The 13,910-nt window shown below is 37.9% G+C and overlaps 1 protein-coding gene across 1 annotated transcript in view; it reads left to right on the top strand.

The window, feature by feature from the left end:
- Positions 1–17: 17 nt before the first annotated feature.
- The window catches only part of LOC140451299 (uncharacterized), a gene marked incomplete at its 5' end in the record, with an annotated part of 33,281 nt that continues 19,388 nt past the window's right edge, over positions 18–13,910 (top strand). Inside the window, one exon of the mRNA XM_072545046.1 lies at positions 18–8,651. Coding sequence (XP_072401147.1) covers positions 18–8,651 — 8,634 coding nt within the window. The remainder of the gene's footprint in view (positions 8,652–13,910) is intronic.

The following is a 13,910-nucleotide window of genomic DNA, read 5'->3' as shown; positions in this document are numbered from 1 at the left end:
CTACGTCCACAATAACTATATCTACAGCTGAACTATCTACTTCCACAATAACTCCATCAACATCTGAACCATCTACTTCCACAATAACCCCGTCTACAGTTGAACCATCTACTTCCACAATAACTCCATCAACAGCTGAACCATTAACTTCCACAATAACCCCATCTACAGCTGAACCATCTACTTCCACAATAACTCCATCAACATCTGAACCATCTACGTCCACAATAACTATATCTACAGCTGAACCATCTACTTCCACAATAACTCCATCAACATCTGAACCATCTACGTCCACAATAACTATATCTACAGCTGAACTATCTACTTCCACAATAACTCCATCAACATCTGAACCATCTACTTCCACAATAACCCCGTCTACAGTTGAACCATCTACTTCCACAATAACTCCATCAACAGCTGAACCATTAACTTCCACAATAACTATATCTACAGCTGAACCATCTACTTCCACAATAACTCCATCAACATCTGAACCATCTACTTCCACAATAACCCCGTCTACAGTTGAACCATCTACTTCCACAATAACTCCATCAACAGCTGAACCATTAACTTCCACAATAACCCCATCTACAGCTGAACCATCTACTTCCACAATAACTCCATCAACATCTGAACCATCTACGTCCACAATAACTATATCTACAGCTGAACTATCTACTTCCACAATAACTCCATCAACATCTGAACCATCTACTTCCACAATAACCCCGTCTACAGTTGAACCATCTACTTCCACAATAACTCCATCAACATCTGAACCATCTACGTCCACAATAACTATATCTACAGCTGAACCATCTACTTCCACAATAACTCCATCAACATCTGAACCATCTACTTCCACAATAACCCCGTCTACAGTTGAACCATCTACTTCCACAATAACTCCATCAACAGCTGAACCATTAACTTCCACAATAACCCCATCTACAGCTGAACCATCTACTTCCACAATAACTCCATCAACATCTGAACCATCTACGTCCACAATAACTATATCTACAGCTGAACCATCTACTTCCACAATAACTCCATCAACATCTGAACCATCTACGTCCACAATAACTATATCTACAGCTGAACTATCTACTTCCACAATAACTCCATCAACATCTGAACCATCTACTTCCACAATAACCCCGTCTACAGTTGAACCATCTACTTCCACAATAACTCCATCAACATCTAAACCATCTACTTCCACAATAACCCCGTCTACAGTTGAACCATCTACTTCCACAATAACTCCATCAACAGCTGAACCATCAACTTCCACAATAACCCCATCTACAGCTGAACCATCTACTTCCACAATAACTCCATCAACATCTGAACCATCTACGTCCACAATAACTATATCTACAGCTGAACCATCTACTTCCACAATAACTCCATCAACATCTGAACCATCTACTTCCATAATAACTATATCTACAGCTGAACCATCTACTTCCACAATAACTCCATCAACATCTGAACCATCTACGTCCACAATAACTATATCTACAGCTGAACTATCTACTTCCACAATAACTCCATCAACATCTGAACCATCTACGTCCACAATAACTATATCTACAGCTGAACCATCTACTTCCACAATAACTCTATCAACATCTGAACCATCTACTTCCATAATAACTATATCTACAGCTGAACCATCTACTTCCACAATAACTCCATCAACATCTGAACCATCTACGTCCACAATAACTATATCTACAGCTGAACTATCTACTTCCACAATAACTCCATCAACATCTGAACCATCTACTTCCACAATAACCCCGTCTACAGTTGAACCATCTACTTCCACAATAACTCCATCAACATCTAAACCATCTACTTCCACAATAACCCCGTCTACAGTTGAACCATCTACTTCCACAATAACTCCATCAACAGCTGAACCATCAACTTCCACAATAACCCCATCTACAGCTGAACCATCTACTTCCACAATAACTCCATCAACATCTGAACCATCTACGTCCACAATAACTATATCTACAGCTGAACTATCTACTTCCACAATAACTCCATCAACATCTGAACCATCTACTTCCACAATAACCCCGTCTACAGTTGAACCATCTACTTCCACAATAACTCCATCAACATCTAAACCATCTACTTCCACAATAACCCCGTCTACAGTTGAACCATCTACTTCCACAATAACTCCATCAACATCTGAACCATCTACGTCCACAATAACTATATCTACAGCTGAACTATCTACTTCTACAATAACTCCATCAACATCTGAACCATCTACTTCCACAATAACCCCGTCTACAGTTGAACCATCTACTTCCACAATAACTCCATCAACATCTAAACCATCTACTTCCACAATAACCCCATCTACAGTTGAACCATCTACTTTCACAATAACCCCATCAACATCTGAACCATCTACGTCCACAATAACTATATCTACAGCTGAACCATCTACTTCTACAATAACTCCATCAACATCTGAACCATCTACTTCCACAATAACCCCGTCTACAGTTGAACCATCTACTTCCACAATAACTCCATCAACATCTGAACCATCTACGTCCACAATAACTATATCTACAGCTGAACCATCTACTTCCACAATAACTCAATCAACATCTGAACCATCTACTTCCACAATAACCCCGTCTACAGTTGAACCATCTACTTCCACAATAACTCCATTAACATCTGAACCATCTACGTCTACAATAACTATATCTACAGCTGAATTATCTACTTCCACAATAACTCCATCAACATCTGAACCATCTACTTCCACAATAACCCCGTCTACAGTTGAACCATCCACTTCCACAATAACCCCATCTACAGCTGAACCATCTACTTCCACAATAACTCCATCAACATCTGAACCATCTACTTTCACAATAACCCCGTCTACAGTTGAACCATCTACTTCCACAATAACTCCATCAACAGCTGAACCATCAACTTCCACAATAACCCCATCTACAGCTGAACCATCTACTTCCACAATAACTCCATCAACTTCTGAACCATCTACATCCACAATAACTCCAACTACAGCTGAACCATCAACTTCCACAATAACTCCATCTTCAGCTGAACCATCTACGTCCACAATAACTCCATCAACTTCTGAACCATCTATATCCACAATAACTCCAACTACAGCTGAACCATCTACTTCCACAATAACTCCATCAACAGCTGAACCATCAACTTCCACAATAACCCCATCTACAGCTGAACCATCTACTTCCACAATAACCCCATCTACAGCTGAACTATCTACTTCCACAATAACTCCATCTACAGCTGAACCATCTACGTCCACAATAACTATATCTACAGCTGAACCATCTACTTCCACAATAACTCAATCAACATCTGAACCATCTACTTCCACAATAACCCCGTCTACAGTTGAACCATCTACTTCCACAATAACTCCATCAACATCTGAACCATCTACGTCTACAATAACTATATCTACAGCTGAATTATCTACTTCCACAATAACTCCATCAACATCTGAACCATCTACTTCCACAATAACCCCGTCTACAGTTGAACCATCCACTTCCACAATAACCCCATCTACAGCTGAACCATCTACTTCCACAATAACTCCATCAACATCTGAACCATCTACTTTCACAATAACCCCGTCTACAGTTGAACCATCTACTTCCACAATAACTCCATCAACAGCTGAACCATCAACTTCCACAATAACTCCATCAACTTCTGAACCATCTACATCCACAATAACTCCAACTACAGCTGAACCATCAACTTCCACAATAACTCCATCTTCAGCTGAACCATCTACGTCTACAATAACTCCATCAACTTCTGAACCATCTATATCCACAATAACTCCAACTACAGCTGAACCATATACTTCCACAATAACTCCATCAACAGCTGAACCATCAACTTCCACAATAAAGCCATCTACAGCTGAACCATCTACTTCCACAATAACCCCATCTACAGCTGAACCATCTACTTCCACAATAACTCCATCTACAGCTGAACCATCTACGTCCACAATAACTATATCTACAGCTGAACCATCTACTTCCACAATAACTCCATCAACATCTGAACCATCTACTTCCACAATAACCCCGTCTACAGTTGAACCATCTACTTCCACAATAACTCCATCAACATCTGAACCATCTACGTCCACAATAACTATATCTACAGCTGAACCATCTACTTCCACAATAACTTCATCAACATCTGAACCATCTACTTCCACAATAACCCCGTGTACAGTTGAACCATCTACTTCCACAATAACTCCATCAACATCTGAACCATCTACGTCCACAATAACTATATCAACAGCTGAACCATCTACTTCCACAATAACTCCATCAACATCTGAACCATCTACTTCCACAATAACCCCGTCTACAGTTGAACCATCTACATCCACAATAACTCCATCAACAGCTGAACCATCAACTTCCACAATAACCCCATCTACAGCTGAACCATCTACTTCCACAATAACTTCATCTACAGCTGAACCATCTACGTCCACAATAACTATATCTACAGCTGAACCATCTACTTCCACAATAACTCCATCAACATCTGAACCATCTACTTCCACAATAACCCCGTCTACAGTTGAACCATCCACTTCCACAATAACCCCATCTACAGCTGAACCATCTACTTCCACAATAACTCCATCAACATCTGAACCATCTACTTTCACAATAACCCCGTCTACAGTTGAACCATCTACTTCCACAATAACTCCATCAACAGCTGAACCATCAACTTCCACAATAACCCCATCTACAGCTGAACCATCTACTTCCACAATAACTCCATCAACTTCTGAACCATCTACATCCACAATAACTCCAACTACAGCTGAACCATCAACTTCCACAATAACTCCATCTTCAGCTGAACCATCTACGTCCACAATAACTCCATCAACTTCTGAACCATCTATATCCACAATAACTCCAACTACAGCTGAACCATCTACTTCCACAATAACTCCATCAACAGCTGAACCATCAACTTCCACAATAACCCCATCTACAGCTGAACCATCTACTTCCACAATAACCCCATCTACAGCTGAACCATCTACTTCCACAATAACTCCATCTACAGCTGAACCATCTACGTCCACAATAACTATATCTACAGCTGAACCATCTACTTCCACAATAACTCCATCAACATCTGAACCATCTACTTCCACAATAACCCCGTCTACAGTTGAACCATCTACTTCCACAATAACTCCATCAACATCTGAACCATCTACGTCCACAATAACTATATCTACAGCTGAACCATCTACTTCCACAATAACTTCATCAACATCTGAACCATCTACTTCCACAATAACCCCGTCTACAGTTGAACCATCTACTTCCACAATAACTCCATCAACATCTGAACCATCTACGTCCACAATAACTATATCTACAGCTGAACCATCTACTTCCACAATAACTCCATCAACATCTGAACCATCTACTTCCACAATAACCCCGTCTACAGTTGAACCATCTACATCCACAATAACTCCATCAACAGCTGAACCATCAACTTCCACAATAACCCCATCTACAGCTGAACCATCTACTTCCACAATAACTTCATCTACAGCTGAACCATCTACGTCCACAATAACTATATCTACAGCTGAACCATCTACTTCCACAATAACTCCATCAACATCTGAACCATCTACTTCCACAATAACCCCGTCTACAGTTGAATTATCTACTTCCACAATAACTCCATCAACATCTGAACCACCTACGTCCACAATAACTCCATCTACAGCTGAACCATCTACTTCCACAATAACTCCATCAACATCTGAACCATCTACTTCCACAATAACCCTATCTACAGCTGAACCATCTACTTCCACAATAACTCCAACTACAGCTGAACCATCTACGTCCACAATAACTCCATCAACATCTGAACCATCTACGTCCACTATAACTCCATCTACAACTGAACCATCTACTTCCACAATAACACCATCAACATCTAAAAAATCTACGTCCACAATAACTCCATCAACATCTGAACCAGCTACATCCACAATAACTGAATCTACAGCTGCACCATTTACTTCCATAATAACTCCATCGACAGCTGAACCATCTACGTCCACAATAACTTTATCAACATTTGAACCATCTACGTCCACAATAACTCCATCTACAGCTGAACCATCTACTTCCACAATAACTCCATCTACAGCTGAACCATCTACTTCCACAATAACTCCATCAACATCTGAACCATCTACGTTCACAATAACTCCATCAACATCTGAACCATCTACGTCCACAATAACTCAATCTACAGCTGCACCATCTACTTCCACAATAACTCCATCGACAGCTGAACCATCTACATCCACAATAACTCCATCAACATCTGAACCATCTACGTCTACAATAACTCCATCTACAGCTGAACCATCTACTTCCACAATAACTCCATCAACTGCTGAACCATCTACTTCCACAATAACCCCATCTACACCTGAACCATCTACTGCCACAATAACTCCATCTACAGCTGAACCATCTACGTCCACAATAACTATATCTACAGCTGAACCATCTACTTCCACAATAACTCCATCAACATCTGAACCACCTACGTCCACAATAACTCCATCTACAGCTGAACCATCTTCTTCCACAATAACTTCATCAACATCTGAACGATCTACGTCCACAATAACTCCATCTACAGCTGAACCATCTACGTCCACAATAACTCCATCAACATCTGAACCATCTGCATCCACAATAACTCCATCTACAGCTGAACCATCTACTTCCACAATAACTCCATCAACATCTGAACCATCTACTTCCACAATAACCCCATCTACAGCTGAACCATCTACTTCCACAATAACTCCATCAACATCTGAACCATCTACGTCCACAATAACTTCATCAACATCTGAACCACCTATGTCTACAATAACCCCATCTACAGCTGCACCATCTACTTCCACAATAACTCCATCGACAGCTGAACCATCTACGTCCACAATAAATCCAACTACATTTGAACCATCTACGTCCACAATAACTTCATCAACATCTGAACCATTCACGTCCACAATAACTCCATCAACATCTGAACGATCTACGGTTACAATAACTCCATCTACAGTTGAACCATCTACGTCCACAATAACTCCATCAACATCTGATCCATCTGCATCCACAATAACTCCATCTACAGCTGAACCATCTACTTCCACAATAACTCCATCAACATCTGAACCATCTACTTCCACAATAACCCCATCTACAGCTGAACCATCTACTTCCACAATAACTCCATCAACATCTGAACCATCCACGTCCACAATAACTCTATCAACATCTGAACCATCTACTTCCACAATAACCCCATCTACATCTACAGTTGAACCATCTACTTCCACAATAACTCCATCAACATCTGAACGATCTACATCCACAATAACTCCATCTACAGCTGAACCATCTACGTCCACAATAACTCCATCAACATCTGAACCATATACATCCACAATAACTCCATCAACATCTGAACGATCTACGTCCACAATAACTCCATCTACAGCTGAACCATCTACTTCCACAATAACCCCATCTACAGCTGAACCATCTACGTCCACAAGAACTCCATCAACATCTGAACCATCTACTTCCACAATAACCCCATCTACATCTGAACCATCTACTTCCACAATAACTCCATCAACATCTGAACCATCTACGTCCACAATAACTATATCTACAGCTAAACCATCTACTTCCACAATAACCCCATCTACATCTACAGCTGAACCATCTACGTCCACAATAACTCCATCAACATCTGAACGATCTACATCCACAATAACTCCATCTACAGCTGAACCATCTACGTCCACAATAACTCCATCAACATCTGAACCATATACATCCACAATAACTCCATCAACATCTGAACGATCTACGTCCACAATTACTCCATCTACAGCTGAACCATCTACGTCCACAATAACTCCATCAACATCTGAACGATCTACGTCCACAATAACTCCATCTACAGCTGAACCATCTACGTCCACAATAACTCAATCTACTGCTGAACCATCTACTTCCACATTAACAATTCCGACTGCTACTCAATCCGCATTAATTACATCTACAACGACACAAGCTACTTCCACAATCACGACTCTAAGTACTACTTCAATATTAACAGTTTCTGCGACATATTCTCTTACATCGGATGCGTCTCTGTCAAGTTCAACGAAACAACCTCCTCCTATACCGGTTCGGACCACTACTATTGGTAGAAGTTTTGCTACCAGTAGCTCAGACAATATTGATAATGAATTTGAGGATATTTCTTTGTCGTCACGTGGTAATAATAGGCCGGTATTTGATGTTCATGATTTGAGTCCCTTATTAGATAACTCGGCTTTTGTAAACTCTAAGCTTAAATCAGAATATGGTGAAAATAGTTTCTTATCTGCTCCTGTACATACTAACATCGAGACTAACCAACTCAGCTCTAATCAACTAACAAATGCTTTATCTAATTCAATCGATCCAACGGTAAGTTTACTTGCTTTGTATATTGGTGTGCAGAGGGAATTTTGGTTTTATAGTTTAACAAATTTAGGAAAAACTATCAAATATATTCACATTTATTGTATAATGTACATAAATAGTCAGTAACAAGGTTAGTATTAAAATTCGTTTTTATTAAATGCCAATCGCGAGCATTACATGAAGAATTTTCACTTACGTTGGAACAAATTACTTTTTTATATGATAAGCAAATATGAATTTAAAAAAATAATCTGATCAAATCAAGTTATTTAACACGTTAACTGCCGATCTATTCTGAGTAGGTTTTCACCAAGAGTCGCTTACTGTATTTGATACATAGACGTTAATTTATTACTTTTTGGAAAAGTTCGAATAAAGTAAGTATTTTTAAACTAAATGCACATATATACAATAAGGGTTGGTGGTGGCTCTCGGCTCTAGTATTTTTACACAGACGCCGTACGACGTGCTGGTGCGTTTTGTAAGTAATATTGATAAAAATCAGTTTTAATAGGAACATTTATTTACTAACACAAAATAAAACAAGAAATACAAAATAACATAATATATATATATATATATATATATATATATATATATATATATATATATATATATATATATATATATATATATATATATATATGTATATATATATATATTTATATATATATATATATATATATATATATATGTATATATATATATATTTATATATATATATATATATATATATATATATATATATATATATATATATATATATATATATAAAACAAAACTGATGTTTAAATGTGGGAATTTGAAAGCAATCCAGAAAAAATCCAGGCATATCGGGACAGGTTTTGCATTCGTAAATTGTATCTTTACGGATATTTCTTTAGCTGTAAGTCAAACAGCGTTTTCTCATAACTTTTCCTTTTAGATCTGTTACCTCTCGTTTTGTGACTAGGTTATCTTATGTAACATGTTTGATTTCAAAATTATTAATTTTTAAGTGATCTAACGAGTTCTAAACGAAATTCGTAAAGACCAAACTTTTTTCCAGAATACTTGTTGTATAGTATATGGGCATTTATAACCATCATCTGCATAATATGTATAAATATTTTTGTTGGCCATCGTACAGTTTTTCGTTGACACAGATAATAGGCCACCATCTGGTCTTGTCGGTCAATACGAGACATATTTTCATTATATCTTATAATAAGCTCTGGTTTCATTACATGCTGACCTCTTCTTGTTGTAACTTGTTGTAAGGTGTTTTGAGATTCTGTTGTTATATAGTAAACGTCTCTCTTATCCTTTCATTTGCCAACTAATACCCCTTTTCGGCAACGAGCAATTGTTGCACCTTTAGTAAGTTTTTCTTGTTTTACTTCTCCAGGAATATTTCTACGGTTAATTCGAAGAGTTCCTGTGCAGTAGTTGAAAATTCAAGCAACTTTTTGGCTAAATCAAAGCTGTTGTAAAAATTGTCCATGTAAATGCAATGGCATACATTTAGTTTCCCTTCTAAACAACTTTATTTCATATTTATGCTTTTTATTTTTTAAGTATTGTCTAAAATTAAGTCGTCCTCTGTGTAATACCATTGACTCATCTAAGCTCAATATTACGATCAGGATAATAAACTTGTTCCATTTTCTTATTTAAAAAGTTTATCATCGGTCTAATTTTATACATTCTGTCTTCAGATACTTGTTCTCCCTCTTCTTGATTTTTACTAAAAGGCAAACAACGCAGTATGACCATAAATCTATTTCGATCCATAAAAGTGGAAAAAATTGCATCAACAAAAAGAGTATCTTTCTTTTTTCAATAATCCTCAATCCTGGGCAATGAAATGTAACCTATATGTAAAACCAATCCTAAAAAGACTAGTAGTTTTTCGGGAGTCAAAATTTTCCAATCTAGAGTGTGTCGCCCCTACGTTCAACAAGAAAACGTACTGGGCATACCCGTTAGTCTCATGGCGTATTTGATGCAAACATTCATCTGTAAGTAGCATTCGAAAAAAGTGAACTGAATTATTATCGGAAACTTGTATTAGTAACTCCGGGTGTTTTAAAAAAAGGGAAATTTTTCATACAATCAAAATTTTCTTCCCATTTATCGCTTCCATCATCGCTCAACAAGTGCTGCAGGTAAGTTATTTTCAATTTCATCCTCCATTCATCCATCCAATTGCGCTACAGCCCAAATGGGGCCTTGGCCTCCTTCAGCAAGCTTTTCCAATCATTTCGATTTACCGCTGTTCTTTTCCATGAACGCGTTCCCAGGCAGTTTCTGGCAGCTTCATCGACTTCGAAGACAACAGGTCTTTTCCCTTGCATTTATTAATTTTCTGGGGATTCTATCTTCTCATGCATGCGGACCACGTGCCCTGCCCACCGTAATCTCTGCAGTTTAGTGTATTGTGCTAGAGTTGGTTCGCTATATTGCTCGTATATTTCTCTATTATACCTAATTCGCCAGTTGTTATTTTCACTTATTGGGCCCAGTATCCTACGTAATATTTTTCTTTCAAACACATCTAATGCATTGGCAGATTTTTGTGTCACCACCCATGTTTCACAACCATAACTTACTATGGGCCTGATTATTGTTTTATATACCCGGAGTTTTGTTTTCCTTTGTAAGTCTCGCGATTTGAATATGTGACCCATCGCGAAATAGGCTTTATTTGCCAGCATAAGCCTTCTATTTATTTCCGGTTCTTCTTCATTGCTTGCAACCAGATCCATTCCTAGGTATGTGAATCTATTCACATGTTCTATATCGTCAATAAAGTGTTGCGCCGGTCTATTTGATCTGGTTTGTATGAGTAGTTTTGTTTTATTTGTATTTATTGCTAGTCCTACTGCTTCTGCACTCTGTTTCAACTCAACGTAGGTTTCTTCCGCTGCATTCACTGTTCTGCTCATTATGTTTATATCATCTGCGTATGCTGCTAATTGGGTAGATTTGTTTATAAGTATGTTATTTCCGCTCACCGTCAACCGTCTAATTACATATTCAAGAACAAGATTAAAGAGCGTTGGAGCCAGTACATCGCCTTGTTTCAGTACTTGCGTTATCGTAAACGCATCAGTGATCTGTCCCTGAATACATACATGTGCTTCTGTTTCTGTCATTGTCATTTGCACTAGTCGTATTAATTTTGATGGTATGCCAAATTCTTCCAATATATTAGGTAGAATTGTTCTATCTATTGAATCATAGGCTTATTTAAAATCTACAAAGAGATTGTAAACGTCCATGTCATATTCGCATGCTTTGGCTAGTATTTGTTTAACTGTAAATAGTTGGTCAATGGTAGATCTATTTTGCCTAAACCCTGCTTGATATTCCCCGATGATTTTTTCCGTGAGAGGTGGGAGTCTTCGATTAATGATGTTTGTGAGTATTTTGTATCCCGAACAAAGTAAAGAGATGCCTCTTTAATTCTGACACAACAGTTTGTTTCCTTTTTTATGAATAGGGCAGATTATACTTTTCTTCCATTGTTGGGGGATTTCTTCTTCTATCCATATCTCTCGTATTAGCTGGTACATCTGTTGTGTCAAATTCCTTCCTCCTTGCTTGAGTAGTTCTGTCGGTATTTTATCTATTCCCGGTGCTTTATGGCTTTTTTGTATGTGGATTGCCGTTTGGACCTCCTTTAGCGTTGGGGGTCTAGTTAATTCATTTTCTTCTCCATCTTCCCCCAGTTCTTGTTGTTGTACCTCCTGTCGTGCCTGCTGCTGCCTCTGTTGTTGTAATGGTGGTTGTGTCCCTTTGTTTAGTAATTCCTTAAAATATGTCATCCAGGTTCTCTTAATTTCGCCCATATCGCTAATGATTTCACCCTTCTTATTTTTGCAGAGGTTGGTCTTCTGTTTGTATCCCTGTCTTAGATGTTTGATAAATTGGTGTTTCGTTTTCCTTAAACTCCCTCTCTATGTTTAGTATCCGTTGATTTGTGTACTTTCTCTTTTTCTGCCTGCACAGTTTATCTGCTCTTCGTCTTTTGTTCCCAAGTTCTGTTTTTCTCTCTCTAGTACGTCTGAGTATGTAATTCTTATGTGCTTCATTTCTTTCCTGTATAGCTTGTTTGCATTCTTCATCGAACCATGCTTCTTCTCTCCGTTGTGTCTTTGTTCCTAGGACTTCTTTCGCTGTGTTGAGTATGATACTGCTTATGGTGTTCCATTGGTTTTCTATTGTGGAGTCTGCTCTGTTTTCTTCTAGTAATTTTTCATCCACTGTTCTCTCAAATCTTTCTTGTACCTCAGCGACTTTTAGGTGATCTAAGTTTAGTTTTTCTTGTTTTGGATATTTTTCCTTTGCCTGTCAACTGATTTTGCATCCAAACCGTGTCTGTACTAGCAGATGGTCTGAGTCACAGCTTGCGCCACTTCTGCTTTTTACATCTAATATACTCTTCGCCATTCTTTTTTCAGCCAGTATATGGTCTATTTGATTGATTATATTTCCGTCAAGTGATATCCAGGTGCCCTTGTGTATGTCCCGATGTGGGAAGCATGTCGAACTGATAATTATATTATTTCCAGCTGCGAAATCTATTAGAAACTGACCATTCTCATTTGTGTCTCTATGCAAACTATGTTTCCCTATTATCCCTATGTACTCCTCTTCTTTTCCGATCTTGGCGTTTGTGTCGCCTATCACCATTTTCATGTCATTTCTTGGTATTGAGTCATAGATTCTTTCTAGATCTTGATAAAAAGCTACCTTAGTGTCTTCTTCCTGTTCATTTGTGGAACAGTGTACATTTAATTTCATCCTCAGATTCTCACTGTCTGAATCAAGAAACTCATTAAATTCTTCATCGCTTGTTTCTAATAATCTCAATAGTTCTTCATCTGATAATTCTTTTTCGTATCTAACTTTATTTTTTATTTGAATTTGAGCCACTTGGTAAAATATCGTCATTTATACTATTTTTATTCATTTTTACACTTCAATATGCACACCCTATGCCATTCAAATATAAACTAACTAAAAGAGATGTAAAAGAACCCAAATACTGTTACTAATATTTACAATAATTATTACAAAGCCAAAAGATATACACTCTGTTGGGACAAAAACTCGTTAGTCGGAGAACCAAGAACAAAATTAGAGAATTGATACTCCTAGTTATCTGCCTCTGAAATATAAAAAGCCCTGTTGTAGCTCTAGTAAAATAATCCAATATGATAATCAATAAAAGTCTGAACGTCAGCGTCAAGCTAAAGTCTTGTGCTACGCGCCAGC

The sequence above is a fragment of the Diabrotica undecimpunctata genome, chromosome 9, assembly GCF_040954645.1.
Source record: "Diabrotica undecimpunctata isolate CICGRU chromosome 9, icDiaUnde3, whole genome shotgun sequence".
Classification (NCBI taxonomy): domain Eukaryota; kingdom Metazoa; phylum Arthropoda; class Insecta; order Coleoptera; family Chrysomelidae; genus Diabrotica; species Diabrotica undecimpunctata.
This window is presented reverse-complemented; position numbering and strand designations above follow the sequence as displayed.